Source organism: Carassius carassius, chromosome 6, assembly GCF_963082965.1.
Source record: "Carassius carassius chromosome 6, fCarCar2.1, whole genome shotgun sequence".
NCBI classification, from domain to species: Eukaryota; Metazoa; Chordata; class Actinopteri; order Cypriniformes; family Cyprinidae; genus Carassius; species Carassius carassius.
In genome coordinates, this window is record NC_081760.1 from 2,276,812 (window position 1) to 2,295,555 (window position 18,744).

The 18,744-nt window shown below is 36.0% G+C and overlaps 1 protein-coding gene across 3 annotated transcripts; it reads left to right on the top strand.

Annotated features, from left to right (window-relative positions):
* Nucleotides 1-869: 869 nt before the first annotated feature.
* On the top strand, nucleotides 870-17,904 carry LOC132142202 (glycine receptor subunit beta-like). Of its 3 annotated transcripts, XM_059551873.1 has the most exons (11): nucleotides 875-1,299; nucleotides 4,286-4,414; nucleotides 4,895-5,001; nucleotides 5,952-6,019; nucleotides 6,572-6,798; nucleotides 8,533-8,615; nucleotides 8,768-8,908; nucleotides 10,782-10,934; nucleotides 13,009-13,157; nucleotides 15,033-15,182; nucleotides 16,812-17,904. In XM_059551873.1, the coding sequence occupies exons 2-11, from the start codon at nucleotides 4,296-4,298 to the stop codon at nucleotides 17,106-17,108; spliced, it is 1,494 nt and encodes a 497-aa protein (XP_059407856.1). In that variant the 5' UTR covers nucleotides 875-1,299; nucleotides 4,286-4,295; the 3' UTR covers nucleotides 17,109-17,904. The 3 variants fall into 3 exon arrangements, 2 of the variants coding, with proteins under 2 accessions (XP_059407857.1, XP_059407856.1); XR_009434030.1 differs by lacking the exon at nucleotides 13,009-13,157 and having other exon boundaries at nucleotides 871-1,299; nucleotides 16,812-16,950; XM_059551874.1 differs by lacking the exons at nucleotides 13,009-13,157; nucleotides 15,033-15,182; nucleotides 16,812-17,904 and adding an exon at nucleotides 12,785-12,973 and having other exon boundaries at nucleotides 870-1,299.
* The last annotated feature ends 840 nt before the right edge of the window (nucleotides 17,905-18,744 follow it).

An 18,744-nucleotide genomic window follows, 5' to 3' on the forward strand; every position in this document is an offset into this window, starting at 1 on the left:
GTAATTGTTTTTTTTAAATCATAATTCACCTGTCAAACTACCACATCTGACACAAGTTAGTGTGTGTGTGTGTGTGTGTGTGTGTGATAGGTGTGAGTGCTGATGTTTTACAGCATCTGAAATGCTGATGTAAAGACCATCGTGAAGCTGCCCAGTGTGTGTGTGTGTTTATGTGTGAGTGAGAGCTTGTGTGTCTCCTCTGCAGCATGCTGGCATTGTGCCACGCTGTGAGCAGAATGGCTTCACAAATTCTGAAACACAATTGAAGTGTTTTATTTCTCATTTGCGCTGTATTTCTACTGGGATCTCTCAGACACCTATGCACTAAAGTTTTTCTACTTCATATACATATAGAGAGAGAAGATTAAATTTATTTGATATAACTTATACTGCTATGCATAAATGTATTAATAATTATTTCATGGTTATTATATCATAATTAATTATATGCATGTATAATTAATTATTCATTTATGTTATTCATGTGTATGTAGAGAGAATAAGATGATTTATTATTTAATTATTTTGATCAGTGTAGCTTGTGTTTATATCTATATATAATTATATATTGATAAATGTGTGTGTACACAAACACGCAAACATCATAAATTTGCTATATAATTAATGATTTATTTCAATATAATTAATCTTATTCTCAGGGTACCTTCACAATGTTTGTGTGACTCTTACTCATTCTCTCTCATTCCCTTTCTCACATGGGATAATTTATCTCTCCCCCCCCCCCCCCCCCTCTCTCTCTATCTCTCTCTCTCTCTGTCTCTCTCCATCCCATGCCCTCGTTTAGTTCTGGGGCTCAGTGTGAATATGTTAACAGAGAGGGTTGTGATTTAATGTGACACGAAGGACGCATCGAGGTGAGGAGGAGCTGTTCACAAAACCACTAACATCTCGTGAATTCTTAATATAATCACAGCGCACATTCTTGTTAAAGATGTATGTGCTGCTGCGTTCAACAGTTTAAATTTCTTCTACTCTGATTTTGCATAACACGGGTCCTTTATATCTTCGAATTCACTCAGTGGTGCTAGCTCAGTGGGTTTCGTAACTTAAATCCATGCGGAGAAAGTGACGCCGGTGCGGGACAGAGCTTGCTGCATCACGCGAGAGCTCAGCATCAGCAGCATCACTGCAGCGGGACAGGTGCGTGCACGCGCACTCCATCATCACCCACACCGAAATCGAACCCGGAGCGTGGATGCACGTACAATGACGGCCGTGTGTTTGCTGGAAGCGTGTTTGAGCGGGGGACACTAATATCTGCTGTGTTTTCTTCTTGAGGTAAGACTGCGTGTCTGTATTCTGTCCTATGTTCAGATGTTCTCACTGACGCGCGCTTGTCTCGGTTCAGCATGATTTATCAAGTTCTTAGAGTGACTTATTACGCGTGTGTTTATTGGTCTTCGTGTATAAGTCTGGAGGAGTGTTTAACGGTGTGATGAGTGTGTCCTCCTCGGATCTAGTGCTGGATTCGTTCCCGAGCGTTTTTCACTCTGCTGTTATTATTCTGCACATTATTCTCAAGGTCTGATCAAAGCGCGTCTCTCAAACTGATCCAGGGGGTTTGGACGAGATTGTTATTCAGTTTATTAAGTAAGAGCCATTTCTATATCAAGACACTCAAAAAGCAAACACTTTGAGATAGGCCAGTTTGTACAAGCATCCAGTGCAAAACGAATTCTAACATCCAAGTGAAGGATGTAACCAACATGTAAGAAAAAAAAAAACAGAATCACTGGGTTGGAAAAGGGATCAGCAGCCCCTTGTGCACCTTATGCTTTAATTACAGCCTTTAGCCTATTCTGTAGGGATTTTTCTCTACTAACTTTGCACATCTAGACTTTGCTATATTTGCTCTCTTCTTTGCAGAACTGCTCAAGTTCAGTTCAATTTGTTGATGACAGTTTGTGGACTGCAGTCTTCAAGTCTTCCACAGACAGTATTTTCCCACATTCATTTCCCTTCTGTTCTGACAAGAGTTCCAGTCCCTGCTGCAGAGAAACACCCTCATTACAGGTTATCACCTCCTCCATGCTTTACTGTTATTTAGATGGTGAGCTGTATTGGATTTCCCCTAGACATATAATTTGTTGTTGAGGCTAAATAATTCAATTCTAGTCTCTGCCTCAGAATCTTCAAAGCTCAGTCTCACATGTGGCCTTTCTTGAGGAGCGGCTTTTTTCTTGCAACCCTGCCACACAAGCCACATTTGTGGAGAATTTGTGATATTGTCGTCACATGCTCACAATGAGCACTCTTTGTCATAAATTCCTGCAGCTGCTTCAGAGTTGCTGTGGGACTCTTGGTTGCCTATCTGACTCTTTCATCCAGTTTGGAGCGACTCTGTTATACCAAATACCTTTCACTTCTTAAAAACAGACTTCACTGTGCTTCTATGCATTGATAAAGCCTTTGTATCTATCTCCGGACTTGTGCCTGTCCACAGCTTTGTCCCTGAGATCTTTTGACAGTGTCTTGCCACCCATAGTTGTTTGTTTGCTTCAGTTGCACTACCAAGGACTGAAATTCTCAAGGAAATCTCTTTTCATGCTGAGCTGATCAAAATGAGCACAGCTGAAAGTCAAATGACTTTAAATAGCTACACCTGATGTACTGGTGTTATGTACCTGACATGTTAGTGTTAAATCGATCATTTGGATGTTATAAGTTGAAATGAGTAAATGTAGCTGGTAAAAAACAAAAACTGTCTTCATGTCAGGCTGCAAAACAATAAAATGTGATTGTTTTAAAGGGGGGTTATTCTTTTCTATACCCACTGTATAATGGACAATTTAATGTTTCATTGTGACAAGAATGTAAAAGCTATGACAACATGTCCTCAGGTGATTGTGTGTTTGGTGAACTGTTTCTATTTTCATGGAAAATCACAGTCAAAAAGTTCAATAGCTTGACAAAGCCTTGGTCTCCAATGTAAAAATAAGTGACGATATGTGACCCTGGAGCACAAAACCAGTCTTAAGTGCCAGTTTTTCGAAATTGAGATTTATACATCATCTGAAAGCACAGGAAAGTTTTTTAGGATCTGACAATATTTGACCGAGATACAACTATTTGAATATCTGGCTTCTTAGGGTGCCAAAAATATCTAAATACTGAGAAAATCACCTTTAAATTGTCCAAATGAATACTTAGCAGTGCATATTACTAATCAAAAATTAAGTTTTGATATATTTACGGTAGGAAATTACAAAATATCATCATGGAACATGATCTTAAAAGAAAAATCAATCATTTTAACCCATACAATGTTTTTTTTTTTTTGGCTATTGCTAAAAATACACCCCAGCAACTTAAGACTGGTTTTGTGCTCCAGGGTCACATTTGTGCGGGAGAAATATAAAACAATACAACATATAGCCATAGGTTTCATTTTACTTGTAGTTTTTTAATGCTTTCTAAGAAAATTGTGAATTTGTCTTTAACAGCAGTAACTTGTTTAAATTAAATGATTAAAGGAACAATTCAGCCAAAAATGAAAATGTGCTCACCCTCAGGCCATCCAAGATTTAGATGAGTTCACTTCCTCAGCAATGGATGCACTGCAATGAATGGGTGCCGTCAGAATGAAAGTCCAAACAGCTGATAAAAACTTTACAATAAACCAGAAGTAATCCACACCTCCCCAGTCCATCAGTTAACATCATGTGAAGAGAAAAGCTGTGTTTATAAGAAACTAATTCATAATTGGGAATAATTAAACCATTGCTTCTAATGTATCCTCTGTCTATACACTGCTTATTCAAATGGAAAAGTAATCTTGATGTAAGGAGAATGGATTTTTTTCAACGGAGGAAATGTTATTTTGGATCATGGACTCATATTTTGGCCAGAAGTGATGATTTAAAGTTAAAATTGTCCTGCTGATGAATTATTTTCTTACAAACGCATTCCTTTTAACTTCACAATACATTAACTGATGAACTGGAGTGTTGTGCATTACTGTGATGTTTTTATCAGCTATTTGGACTCTCATTCTGACGGCACCCATTCACTGCAGAGGATCCATTGGTGAGCAAGTCATCCAATACTCCAAATCTCATCTATATCTTAGATGGCCAGAGGTTGAGCAAATATTAAGCTAATTCTACAAGTTAATGATTTGAAGAAAAATCCTTTACATTCCTTTATTACTGATGTTTTATATATGTTTTGGTGGCACTAACATAATAAATGCCATTGTTAAATGAATGCCACAGTTACACTACAGTCATGCTTTTGCTGAATCATGTGTCTGTGTGCGTTGCAGGTGTGCAGTCATGGTTCTCAAAGGGCTGATCTTGTTGATGCTGTTAATACAGTTCTCTGCAGTGAGCTTTGCCAAAGATGGAGGCAGACCCAAGAAGGGGAAAAAAGGCAAACAGGTCGTCTGTCCCTCGTAAGTCTCCCGGGCAGTAACACACTCACATACACACATATGTGTGCTGGTCCCATAATCATTTAAGGCTTCCAGGGATGCAAGGATGTCAGTCATGGAGAATTGCAATGCTGTTAAGCAGAGTGAAAGTCTGGCCATAAATTTAGGAGCCTGCAAGACTGGATAGCACTGTAAGCACTGGTCCAGGACCAGCTGTGTCCTTGTCAATGCTCTCGATTACATACTAACAGATCCAGCTAAACTGGCCTCAGGCCATATACAGGGCCATATCTAAATGACTAAGCATAAAGAAGTGTCTGTGCGTTTTACTGCATTTTCTCATAGCAGACCTTATTCCAGAGGAATGATGTGTTGAATAGTGAATAGTTCTTGAATCTGAGAGGGCTTTACTCTATGCCAGGGCAAGTTTCATCCTTGTATGACTTTGATAAATGATGTACTGCCAGTATAGCGTGTGTGTGTCTGTTTTGACATTGCCAGTCAGTTATCAGCAGAGGACTTGGACAGAGTCCCAGCCAACTCGACCAGCAACATACTCAACCGCTTGATGATGACCTATGATTCACGAATACGACCAAACTTCAAAGGTACTGAGATTTACTTATCTTATCTTTTCTTTCCTTTTTTTTTCTTTAATATTTTCCTTGCAAATTAAACCCTGCTATAGTCAATGAATAAACTAAATGGCCCACTCAGAAATGCACAAAAATATTAAACACATTTTCAGCTGACAGTATGGCTCCATTGGGAACAATAAATATAACTATAAATAAACAAAATATCATTGAGCTAATACATTAGGCATTATGAACTAACAGTTAACAAAATGCAGTTTTATAAATATAAAGTAAGTGAATGTTAATTCCTTAATTTCTAAACACACACACACATTATGAAATATGAGATTTTATGAATGAACATAAATTACCTATGAGCAATCATATATTTATACATTTATGGATTTATTAATATTAATGAATTGTACCTTATTGTAAAGTGCTACCAAAATATTTAGTCTTTGGAATATGCCCGTCCTTTTCTGCTAACCAATTTAGGCATCATTTTTATTTTTCGAATATTTTTATCCTTTTCACTTGGAAATGCGTCAGATATTTTTGATGCATTTTCATATTCATGTCATACCCTGATTATCAAACCTCTAGCATGTTCATAAAACAACTATAAAATTCAGCTTTTGCACTTTTTACACAGACATCACAAATACTGTAACATAATGAATGACCTCATTAGAATGATCATTTAATCACAGTGTCAGAGAATGGCAGAGTATGTATTGTACACAGTAATTGGAAGTTCTCCTCTGTCGTGCTGCTGGGCATCACAAGACCCTGTAGAATCAGAACATGTCATTCTGAACCCAGCAGAATAAGAAAATGTCTGAACGAAACTCTATAAGATCAATGGGCATGCCAAGGTCCTGAGTTATCATATCCTACAGTGCACGAAATACTCTCACATTTGCGAGTATTTATTTTGCACTTTGGTGAATCTGAGAGTAGCACATATCTTTTTGCAGGTATCCCAGTGGAGGATAAGGTGAACATCTTCATCAACAGCTTTGGGTCGATCCAGGAGACTACAATGGTAAGAGAAAAAAAAGCATTAGTTAATATGTGTGCGTAATTTACTTATATGTGAATTGAGATTTATACATCATCTGAAAGCTGAATAAATAAGCTATTTATATTACAATTTTGACTGAGATACAAGTGTATGAGGGTGCAACACATCTAAATCCTGAGAAAATCACCTTTAAAGTTGTCCAAATGAAGTTCTTAGCAATGCATATTACTAATGAAAAATGATGTTTTGATATATCAACAGTAGGAAATTTACAAAATATCTTCATGGAACATGATCTTTACTTAATATCCTAATGATTTTTAGAAAAATTTATAATTTTGAACCATACTATGTTTTTTGGCTATTGCTAAAAATATTCCCCAGCGACTTAAAACTGTTTTTTGTGGTCCAGGACCACATATAATATATTCTATCTGACCAAACTTTTCTTTGCATCATTTATTCCATATTAGTCAAGCATGCAGTCTTGTTAAATGTACGTTTGATCGATTGACAGTATACTTTCTGTTTACCCTACATCGTACCAAGACTAACTGTACGTTTCATGTCCAGGATTACCGTGTTAATATATTCCTGCGTCAGCGCTGGAATGACCCACGGCTGCGGCTACCAACTGATTTTAAGTCCGATGCATTGACCGTGGATCCAAAAATGTTCCAGTGCCTGTGGAAGCCAGATCTGTTTTTCGCCAATGAAAAAAGTGCTAATTTTCATGATGTCACACAGGAAAACATACTTCTGTTCATTTTCCGCAATGGAGATATCCTCATCAGCATGAGGTAAGTCACGGTCAGATGTTTTACAGTTTAAGAAAATAAATAAGCAACAGTGTAGCATTAAATTAAACTTTTTACTGCATGTACTGCATTGCTCTGTGGTTCAAAATGCAAACTTACAAAAGCATGCATTATTATATGTGGACATGTATATTTTTCAGTTTTGGTTAATAAGCCTCAAGTGCACTGCGTTAGGGGATAATCATATTCTGGATTGTTCTAGATAATAATCCTCTGTGATAAAAATGCTGTGATAGTGCATTTGCTTAAGTTTATTGTTTTAATAAAACAGTGGCAATATTATAATAATAACACCATTGTTGAGTGTATAGTTTCTATTAAGTTATTCACTTTTAATAGTTGTATTATAAAAGAGTGTTGCTTCCATGTTTTGCCCTAATAAGGGATACAAATCTATTTTGTGTGTGTGTTTTGTGTCTGCAATGTTGTTCCTAAAAGCTGCTTCTCCAACTCCCACTGTGGTCAGTAAGATTTTTTTAAAGCAAGTATTATCTTCATTCAGCAGGAATGCATTAAGTTGCTCAAAAGAGTCAGTAAAGACTTTTACATTTTACAATAAATAAACTCAAAAGTATCACAGTTTTTTAAATGTTTTCAACATTAAAAATAATAAGAAATGCTTCTTTAGCATCAGGTAAGCATATTAGAATAACTTCTGAAGACTGAAATTCAAATAGAAATGTTAAATTATAATAGTATTTCAGTGTTACTGTTTATACTGTGTTTTTACTCAGATAAATACATTAATCCTTGGTAAGTACAAGAGAAATATGAAAGCAACCCCAGACTTTTGAATGCTAGTGAAGATTAATGTCATTGCTGCATTTTTTGATTAAATTTAAAGCAGTTACCATTCTCAGAACTTTTAAATCATTATATAGTATCCAATTCAAATCTAATAATATAATCTCTTTATGCTGTTTCAGAAAGTTTAGAGTTTTGTATCAGAGAACATCAGCGATTAATGCAATATTCACCATATGGTTTGCAGCAAATTAGAATTAGGCCTAAACAGTATGTACTGATAAATATGAAGAAAAACTGTTTATATCACATAAAAAAAAAAAAAAGCGTATGTCAAATGCTAATTGCAGTTTATCAGTGTTATTACCTTCTGTTTCAAATCTACCCTTGGAGTTGATTTATTTCACAGATGTAAAATGCTTATTACACCTCTGGCAATGTGTTCGAGTTACTTTTGTTTTGCTGAATAATCTATTGGAATGATTCTTCTTGCATTCACATTTTTCATTGGACACTTTTTTGCTATATATTAATCTTGTTGTTTTTCTTTCAATTTATTCTGCTCTGATCTTTAACCGCAGCATTTAGATAGCAGAATGTTTGAAGCCATGGCTGTTTGCTCAAGCTGAAAGGGTCTTTGTGGCAGATGAGAGAATATGCTACATCTTTGCTTAGCCATGTGTGTGTGTGTGTGTGTGTGTGTGTGGGTGTGAGAGAGAGAGAGAGAGCGCCTTAAAGTGAGATTCTTACCCTTTACTCTTTCTCTCTCTCTCTCTCTCTCTCTCTCTCTCTCTCTCTCTCTCTCTCTCTCTCATCTGCTGCTGCTGCTCCACATGCACTCAGAACTAATGAGCCTTGCAGTGTATGTGTGTGTGTGTATCCTCTCTTCACACACTCTCTCTTGCTCACGTCCTTCTGTTCTAAACTCTAAAAAACTGGCTACCTATTTACATAATTTCTCCCTTTTTTCAGATTGTCTGTCACTCTTTCTTGCCCTCTGGATCTAACGCTGTTTCCTATGGACACCCAGCTCTGCAAGATGCAGTTAGAGAGCTGTTAGTAAAACACACACACACAAACTGGTACTCCTGCAATAAAATGAAACTAATATGTTTTATTTGTATTTTAAGAGAGAGCAATAATGGAAAGAATGAGGTAAAATGTTTGTCAATTTTGGGTGTGTGTGTGTGTGTGTGTGTGTGTGTAGTTGGCTATACCACAAGGGACCTGGTGTTTATGTGGCAGTCTGGAGACCCTGTTCAGATGGATGAGATTGCTTTGCCACAGTTTGATGTAAAGCAAGAGGATATCAAGTATGGAAATTGCACAAAGTTCTACCCGGGAACAGGTATAGATAAACATTTAAAAACACACTCATATCTGCATACATATTAAAAGAGGGTGACATTGAAATGGGACATGGTTTTCAGGAAGGCAACAGCTCAAGAATAGCACACACAAACACACATACACACTCATGCAAGTAAGAAAACGTTCACCTCATACCTCTTTTACAGTCCTAATTAAGACTCAAATGAATTAATACCTCTGAGATGGGTAGCTTGGCATTCTTTCATTCATTCATTCAATGATATCTCTTTGTACTCACATGATAATTTCTAATCAAAATTTCACATTTAATTATTTAAGTAGCCATGAGGCATAGTGCATAGTCAGTCGGTCATTATTTCAAAATAAGACCCTTCAGGTTATTAAAAATATATCTTTTTTTGGAATAATAACCTGCTGACTGTACATTATCCATTACTTTGCCCATTCATAAACACACATACTCATATTTACTACCTTTAACATAAAGTATAGTTTTAGAAGTATTTGAGTGTATTTCTCCTGTGGAAATCTATTACATAATACAGTATTGACTTCTTATGTAAGAGAACAGAACAGCATGAGGGTAACTTGCTAAGATTACACACACACACACACACACACACACACACACACACGCACACACGTTCATATGAATGATCAAACACAGTCACACCATAAACAAGACGATAAAAAGAACACCTACAGCCTGCTCTTAATGATCTCGTTAACTATTTTAAGGTGAAACAGTCACACAGAGCTCAGAGCTGGTTGTGTTTCTTGAGAAAAAGGTTTATTTGCATACTGACGATGGTCTCCGCACGTGAGACACAAGTCAGAGGTGTTTCTAAATGCACTGTTCTGTTCTTTATATCTGTGAGTGATGATATACTGCTTTAAAATGAACACTCTAGAGATGTGTGCGAATGATTTGGAGAAATGTAGCATTGGATGACTTGCTCACCAATGGATGCTCTGTAGTGAATGGGTGCCGTCAGAATTAGAGTCCAAACTGCTGATAAAAACATCACAATAATCCACACCACTCCAGTCCATCCGTTAATGTCTTGTGAAGACAAAAGCTGCTTGTTATTTATGGCTGTTTGCAGTGTATAAGACATCTAAATAGACATTAATGGATTCATTTTTGCTCCACTTAATTTGCCAAAATAGAGCTTGTGCTCCTCTGATTAATTGTGTTTGATATTTTTTGTTGTAGTTTATTTAGTGTTTTTTGACAGATGTTCAGTGTTCAACAGGGATTTCACAATGACTCCTGGAGACAGATGAACTCTAAGGGAATCTGCAAATGCACACACACACACACACACACACACACAAACACACACACACACACAAACAGACACACTGAACTGTTTCTTTAACTTTAACATTTGGCACTGTGGACTTCTGGGAAATAATTTATTCAAAGTCACTGTTTTATTTTTGTCATTTCGTCTAAGCTAGTAACTCTTATTTTCACTACACTTCATAAAAAAATCATGCATTTTGCTTGATAGCGTTCTGAGGTGAAAATGACAGTGATGGAAACATTTTTGGCATAATATGGCAGACTCCTTTGTCTTACTAAGACTAATTTCATAGCCAGCATTTTATGTATCCCGAGGACACAGAACTGAACTTATGGAATATTTGACAAAATGGCATTTCAATTGGAAATGACGTGCAATAATAATATTCTGTTCACGAGTGACATTTTCAGTTTCGTGAATGTTCACTATCATCACTATCATCTCATATTTCATCTCATGCTCCCCACTGACATCTGGGACAAGGGTAAAACAATAAAACCTGTCCTATACAGTGCATAAAAAGCAGTTCATAGGAACAATTTCAAGACTTTGATTTCATGTTTAATGCATCCTCTATAGGTTATTATACATGTGTGGAAGTCATCTTCACTCTCAGGAGGCAGGTGGGCTTTTATATGATGGGTGTTTATGCTCCCACCCTGCTGATTGTCGTCCTGTCATGGCTGTCCTTCTGGATCAACCCAGACGCCAGTGCAGCTCGAGTCCCTTTAGGTGAGTCAGTCTTCAGATGAACACCACATACATTAGCTGTTATTAGAACTGCAGTGTTGTGTTTGATGACCCTTATCTTTCTTATATTGCATTTATGATTTAATAAGCCATGGGATTTTATGTGCAGGCTTTGTAAATACAAAATTCTAATAATTAACCAATTATATTTCTCAATTTATGTATACTGTTTAAAGTGCCCTTATTATGACACTTTTTATTTTCTCTTCCAATAAGATTGCATGCATGCAAGCTAAAAAAACTTTCGTTTTCTCAAAATATGCATTTAATATCACCTCATTTTCCAGTTCTCAAATGATTTAGTCTCTCTAAACCCCTTCCTTTCCATGAGCCTACTCCACTCTGATTGGTCAGATGGCCCAGTCTGTTGTGATTGGTCCACCATGTACAGCCTGTGTCAGAAACAATACGCCCATTGCCATAGTTCCCTATTTTGAACACTCTATGATTTATCATATCCTCAGGTTGTGATTCAGTGGAACCAGCTGGTCCAAATAAACTGGGAACTGAGACATCTTTCAAGAGCAAGTGTTTTGTGAATACCGCGTTAAACTCCCTGAGATTAGAAAAGCATTTAAATGATGGGAACACAAAAAAAGATTGGGCTTGAACTGCTGTTGTACAGTTAAAAAAATGTCTTATTCTTTGCAGCCTTATCTTTCGAAAGTGAAAATCTAAAACTAATTTACTTTCACAGTGTAGGACACGGCGTCTTCTTGACATGAACAAGCTACAGTATTTAAGAGCGGGTCAAGTTGTTTTTACTTTATTTATTGTGCATTTTGGGCTTTTCAACTTTGCAGATCGTTTGCATTCACATACAGCTACAGTACATTACACACTGCATCAAATGCAATGATGGAAATAGTATGATAGGAGCACTTTAAATGTGTGGGGTAAAAAAAAAAATTCTTATGATCACCAAAGCTGCATTTATTTGATAGCAAAACTGTAATATTGTGAAATCGTATTACAGTTTAAAATAACTATTTTCTATGTGAATATATTTTAAAATGTAATTTATCGCTGTGATCAGAGCACATGATCTTCGGAAATCATTCTACTGCTTCGCTGTTCAAGAAACATTTCGGATTATTATCAATGTTGAATATAGTTGTGCTGCTTCATATTTTTATTGAAACCATGATGCATGTTTTTCTGGATTCTTTGAATAAAACATTTGAAAGAACATTTATTTGAAATCAATTTTTTTTAACAATTTATAATTTACCATAACTTTTTTATTAATTTAACACATCCTTTGTACACATCCATTATTTATTTCTTTTCATTATATGGAATAAATAATTAATCATTTATAATCATCAAAATAATAAAGTATTTTTCATAATAAATGAACATTTAAACAATTAAATTGTATTCATAAAAAAAAAAAAACTAAGATCCTTTAGTTATGTGCTTTCTTGAGCTTCAAATAACTTCTAATGGGGCAACATAAAAAATAAATAAATGAAAAAAAATTATAGCAAGTCACCCAGTCCTGAACTTCTCTCTTCTCATCTCTCTAATTTATCCATATTTATCCCCAGAATAAAAAACACCTTTATAAAAGACATATATTAAGTTATATAATTTTAAAGAAAAATTACTCAATGTACTGAAATTAAAATCTGTCCTGGTTTTGCTAAAACTCTAAACTTCTAAACATTTATATTTGAAATGTATATGAAACTTCTGGACACATGAAGGGGTACAAATGTTAAAGAATCTTTCCACTTACTCTGAGAGCTTCCTCCGTCAGTCATTCCCTTGATTACCTGTAATCCGGCCCGTTTTTCCTCTCTTATCTCTCCATCTTCCTCCTTTCATAGGCTCCACCTCTCCTTCATTCCTTTCTCTCATTTATTCATCTGTCCATTTCAGAGACGGCTGTCACTCCCAGGTCAGTTTGAACATTAAAGCATCATAAATCATTGTATAACTTGTGCTAAAGTGAGAAGAAACTCAAGAGCAGCGCACAGTAATATGATTTATGTAGTTACAGTATGTGGGATTTTTCCTTCTGTCTCTCCTGTCTGTCTGTCTCTCTCTTTAGGTATTCTGTCTGTCCTGTCGCTGTCGTCTGAGTGTATGTCTCTAGCGTCTGAGCTTCCTAAGGTCTCCTATGTGAAAGCCATTGATATCTGGATGATTGCCTGTTTGCTGTTTGGTTTTGCCTCTCTTGTGGAGTACGCTGTGGTTCAGGTGTGTATGCACATGTCTGCTCTTGTCTTGTATTCATATATTTCCTCGAGTCGGGACGTTGCAGAACTACAGATTTAGCCGCTTCAGGACACTGTGTGGGTGTTTCACACTTTGAGCCCTGTGTCAACTTTCAGAAAATAAAATTGCTTAAAATTTTACACTCTTAGTTTATTTTGTCCACAGTGAAAATCTGATTTACATTTAAAATTATGTTTTTTAAATAACATTCTGTAGTGAAAATACCACTGAATCTTGGAGTAAAATGGGTTTCCTTTGCCTTGCTTAAGTAATAATTTTATATATCCAAAAACACATTTAATTAAATGCTGTATTAATACTTTTTGCATATTTTTTTTTACTAACTTACAGCTTAAAACTAAATCTAATTAAAAAAAAGAAAAATATTCTTATGTACAATATAACAGTGTACTTAAGTGGTATTTACAGTTTTGCAAATGTGAGACCTTCGTATAACAAAATTTCCAGTCAATCTATTGCTGCTAATGCAAAATTATTTTGCTAAAAGCAGTAAACCACTAGAGATCATACATTACAGTATATTACAGTACCAAATGTAAAATGAAAAATACTTAGTTAATTTTGAATTCAATACAATAAATTAATTCGGTAAAATTTTGTATCTATTAATATTATTGGACTGACAATGAACAGTTCTATTTATTATTAACTAATGTTAAGAAAGACTAATAAATACTGTAACAAATGTATCGCATGTTGTTAGCTATTGTTGATTAACCTATTAAATATAGTTAACTGAAACCTTATTGTCTAGTGTAGCCACTATAATAATAATAATAATCTGAATAAAAAATCTTAATATAGTTCTTGAAACTGTAGTGTTTCACGATTATCAAACAAGTTGTCACTTAAAACTATCTACTGCTATGTAGCAGTATACTGATGTGTTCTCACTCCAGTCTTGTTTTGTGATATGTTTTAGAACATATTAGCAGGATTTGTGTTTGGATTTGACTTTCTCCAGTACCCAACATTTCTTATATAGCTGTTCCTTAAATAGGAAGCGAAAAAGGCTGACACGGAAATGCACTTTTTCTGAGAACAGAAAATAGATCTGTAATCAAAGCCTGAAAACTGAAAACAGGACAGAAACCGCAAGAATAATGCATTGCTAAGGAACAGTGAACTCCTCCTGAACTATGAAACAGACATACAGTTCCTGTGGTTAAATTGTCCATTTTTTCTGGAAAACTGGGATAACAGCTCTGGGAGCACAGAGCTGAATAATAATGTAATTACCGAATAATTTGTTCTTAATTTTGTGCTGGAAATCCAGAAATATAAAAAGTGTACTGTATGAAAGTAAACTGAACTGAAACTGATTTTGTGTCTGAATTAATATATATATATTTTTAATTTTAATTTGAATTTCTCTCATGGAAAAATCAACAAAGCAGTAATATTTCTTTTTAAATATGGCCAATTTATTTCTATCTGTGTGCAATATGACTTGCGCCAGTAAAGAGATGTTTGATTGAGCAATCAATATAATGGAAAGAAAAGACTAGAAGATTGCTATACAATGGGCCTAAAATTATATTACTTTTTTTTTTTTTTTTTTTGGATGCACAGTATTTGTTCCTTGGACACTTAAACTAAATTTGTATGAAGTGTATGAATATCATTGCATTTGATAACAAAATGTCAAAGTTGTCCCTTTTTTAGGTTGAAACATTAAGCCTGAATAATGTGCCTTGCTTCAAAGTATGGCATAACTTCGATAGATTAATGAAATCATAAAACATTGTTGTTTTCTCAAGATGGTCATTGCTTTTTGAGGTCGCTAGGGAGCGTTTGCATTGCATTAATTTGCTCTGTCTGTATGCTGTGTCCCAGGTGATGCTGAACAGTCCCAAGCGCATTGAGGAAGAGAAGGCAAAGATGACTCAGAAAGATAAAGCAAGAGAAAAAGAGAACAAGACACTAGCTAAGACTAACAGTGCCAATGGCACTGGTGGGACACCTATACATGTCAGCACACTACAGGTCAGTGTGTGTATGCATGTTAATTCTTTTAATTAAGACAAATGCGTGCATTCATGTTTGCGCTCTTATTCAGAAAATGTGTGTATTGATATGAATGTGTGGGACATGTCTAGGATGTGTGTGTATGTCTTCTCTTTATCTAAGATTAATGTGTGTGTGTGTGTGTGTGTGTTAATGGGGAGATGAAATGGCTGTAATTGAGACTCTGATCTGAGTGTGCGCTCACTGGGATGGGTTCAGAGAAGAGCAGAGGATTCTGGGGGACTGAGAGTAATGTGACCCGACAGCAACGAGGCCTGAAGCTATGATAGAGCAGCACAGGGGTTCACAAGTGTGTGTGTATGTTTGAGTGGGAGAGGTCATATTACAAACAATATTTAAGAGAAATGTCTTGTGATGATGACTGAAATGGCTTCACTGAAGTTTGAAGTTGAGAAACTGGTCATCTTTAGAATAAAATATAGGGCGCCAATCACACGTCTATCATTTAGCACCTAATGGACCAAACTGACTAGTTATTTTCAAGGTTTTGACTTCTACTTTATCTTGTTAAATTAATAATAGATAGATGGAGGGATGGACAAAAGAGATGAATGCATGGATGGACGAAAGAGATGGATGGATGGATGCATGGATGGACGGATGGATGGATGGATGGATGAATGGATGGACTGAAACATGGAGGTGGATGGATGGACGGACGAAAGAGATGGATGGATGGATGGATGAATGGACTAAAGAGATGGATGGATGGACGAAAGAGATGGATGGATCGATGTATGATTCATTGATGGATGGATAAATGGACGGAAGCAAGGAGATGGATGGATGGATGGATGGATGGATGGATGGATGGATGGAGAGATATGTATGATGGATGGATGGATGGTGAGTTATGTAGGATGGATGGATGACAGACAGATGAATGGATGGATGGATCGATGGAAGGTGAGATATGTAGGATAGTTGATGGATGGATGTCATATGGATGGATGGAGATAGAGATATATATGGAGGATGGATGGATGGATGGATTGATGAATGGAGAGATATGTGTGATGATAGATGGAGGAATGGATGGACGAAAGTGATGGATGGACGGATGGATGGATGGTTGGTTGGATTGATTGATTGATGAATGGACAGATGGATTGATGCATAGACAGACCGATTGATGGATGGTGAGTTATGTAGGATGGATGGATGGATGACAGACAGATGAATGGGTGGATGGATGGATTGATCGATGGAAGGTGAGATATGTAGGATAGATGATGGATGGATGTGAGATGGATGGATGGAGATAGAGATATATATGGAGGATGGATGGATGGATGGAAGGAGAGAGAGATATGAAGGAAATGATGGACAGACAAAAGCAAGCAAGGTGATGGATGGATTCATGGACCGGCAGATGGATGGATGGAGAGACATGTATGATGGATGGATGGACAGATGACAGGTAGATGGATGGATGGATGAATGGATGGATGGAAAGAGATAGATAGATAGATAGATAGATAGATAGATAGATAGATAGATAGATAGATAGATAGATAGATAGATAGATAGATAGATAGATAGATAGATATTCTTGTATGTATTAAAATGTCTTTTGTGTGTATGTAGGTTGTGGAAAACCGCTGCAAGAAGGTGTGTACTTCGAAATCTGATCTGCGCTCAAATGATTTCAGTATTGTCGGTTCTCTTCCACGAGATTTCGAACTCTCAAACTTCGACTGTTACGGCAAGCCCATAGAGGTCACAGACGCTGCCGGCAAATCACAGAAAAAGAACAACAAGAAGCCGGCGCCTCCGAAACCTGTCATTCCATCCGCTGCTAAACGGATTGATCTCTATGCACGAGCTCTGTTCCCTTTCACCTTCCTCTTCTTCAATGTTATCTACTGGTCTGTCTACCTGTGACATCACAACGTGTATGTACGCGTGTGATTATGTATGTGTGCGTGTGCTTTTATGTCGATGAGAGTGATAATCCAGCATGAACAAAACATTAAAATGTTCATCGTTTTCAATCTTTGATGTCTGTTATGTTGGTCTGTCAGTTTTATATAGTCCTGCTTATTTCTATTTTTTCTCATAAAACGCTTTTTGAAATGTGCAGCTTTAATACAAGTAAACTTTGTGGCATGACTTTACAGACAGTGTGTTCAGCTGTGTTTGGTCCAAAGTGCTAGATGTCCATGATGTCCCATGCAAACCATCCATAATTGTCAATTGTTTGTAAACTCAGGCAAAAAATTGCTTATGGAAAGAAAGACTGTATCAGATCTGGACTCAGACAACATGCAGTATTTATAATGGTCTTATTGGATATGAGTCTAGAAGTAAGAAGAAGGGATTTAACTGCTGTTGTACTGCCATACTAACTGCTGTTGTACTGCCATACAATAAAGATCCTTCATCATCATCCTCTCCTCTGTTATTTTGGATGAGCAGATGTTTGTGCTGCTGACACAGCTTAACATAAACTCATACAAACATAACATACAGAACTTCCAACCTTTTGTGAAGACTATTTTAGACAAAATCTCCCTTTGCCGTACTTTGATTCAACGCACAGTACTCAAATTGTAACCAAATGCAATCATCATTGTAATACTCTTTTATTACTCTTTTATTACATTACTCACATTTTACTGCTGGTTATATATTCTCTATATAATCGTGTATGTGACGAATAAAAATCTTGAATCTTGAATCTTGATTATTTCCATACTGATTTACAACTGGTTGTCTTTTCAAAATCTATTTGAGTAAATAATTATTATTTATTTATTTTTTTGCATATATTTAGCCATATTTAACTGCTTTTACACTGCACTTGTGATGATTCTTGTGTGCAGTTGCCTGGAAACACAACACATGGTCAGTGTCATGACAACAGCTCTGTCACAGCATTTAAGCAGAAAGAAAAAAAGAATACTTAATATTTCATCAGTATTGCTGTTTTGCAAACATCTTCCTCGAAGATACAAATCAAGTTGAATACTTAAGGAATAAATACTTTTGTGTTTGTAGGACTGGGCTTAATCAATGGAAACAATTTCACTATTATTTGACAAGATTATACAGCTATTATTTAAAACCCAAGGTAAACTATATAACAAAACAACATATTATGTTCTGATGTTTTATTTTAGTATGTTAATTTTCTCCTACTAATTCATGCCTGTGTGCATTGTACCACACTTTTGGTTATTAAATATGTAGGTTGAGCTCTGACTTATAATCTAAATCCTTGTAAAATATCACATTGTAGCAAAATTATCACATATGTAACATTTTATGTAAGTTCTATATTTACATACAAATGTTTGAAACGAGGGCAAATTGAGTATCATGCAACCAGCTAAATCTTTTTTAATGATTGATGTCTGCAAAGTGATTTGATTAATTAAATGAGGGAAAACACTGCGTCAGCAAACTTGCTGCTTCATATTCTTACAGTGTTCTTTAGTCTCTAAAACGTCCAGCACTTAATGTGTTGGAATGGTTTATGAACAGTAGGTGCACCACGTGCAGTTTCAGGTTTGGCTTG

What these genes read in the sequence shown, in the direction of transcription:
- LOC132142202 (XM_059551873.1), top strand. Translation starts at nt 4,296, where the DNA reads ATGGTTCTCAAAGGGCTGATCTTGTTGATGCTGTTAATACAGTTCTCT. An exon ending in AAACAGGTCGTCTGTCCCTC is followed by an intron (nt 4,415 to 4,894) that starts GTAAGTCTCCCG and finishes TGACATTGCCAG; the next exon opens with TCAGTTATCAGCAGAGGACT. An exon ending in CGATCCAGGAGACTACAATG is followed by an intron (nt 6,020 to 6,571) that starts GTAAGAGAAAAA and finishes TTTCATGTCCAG; the next exon opens with GATTACCGTGTTAATATATT.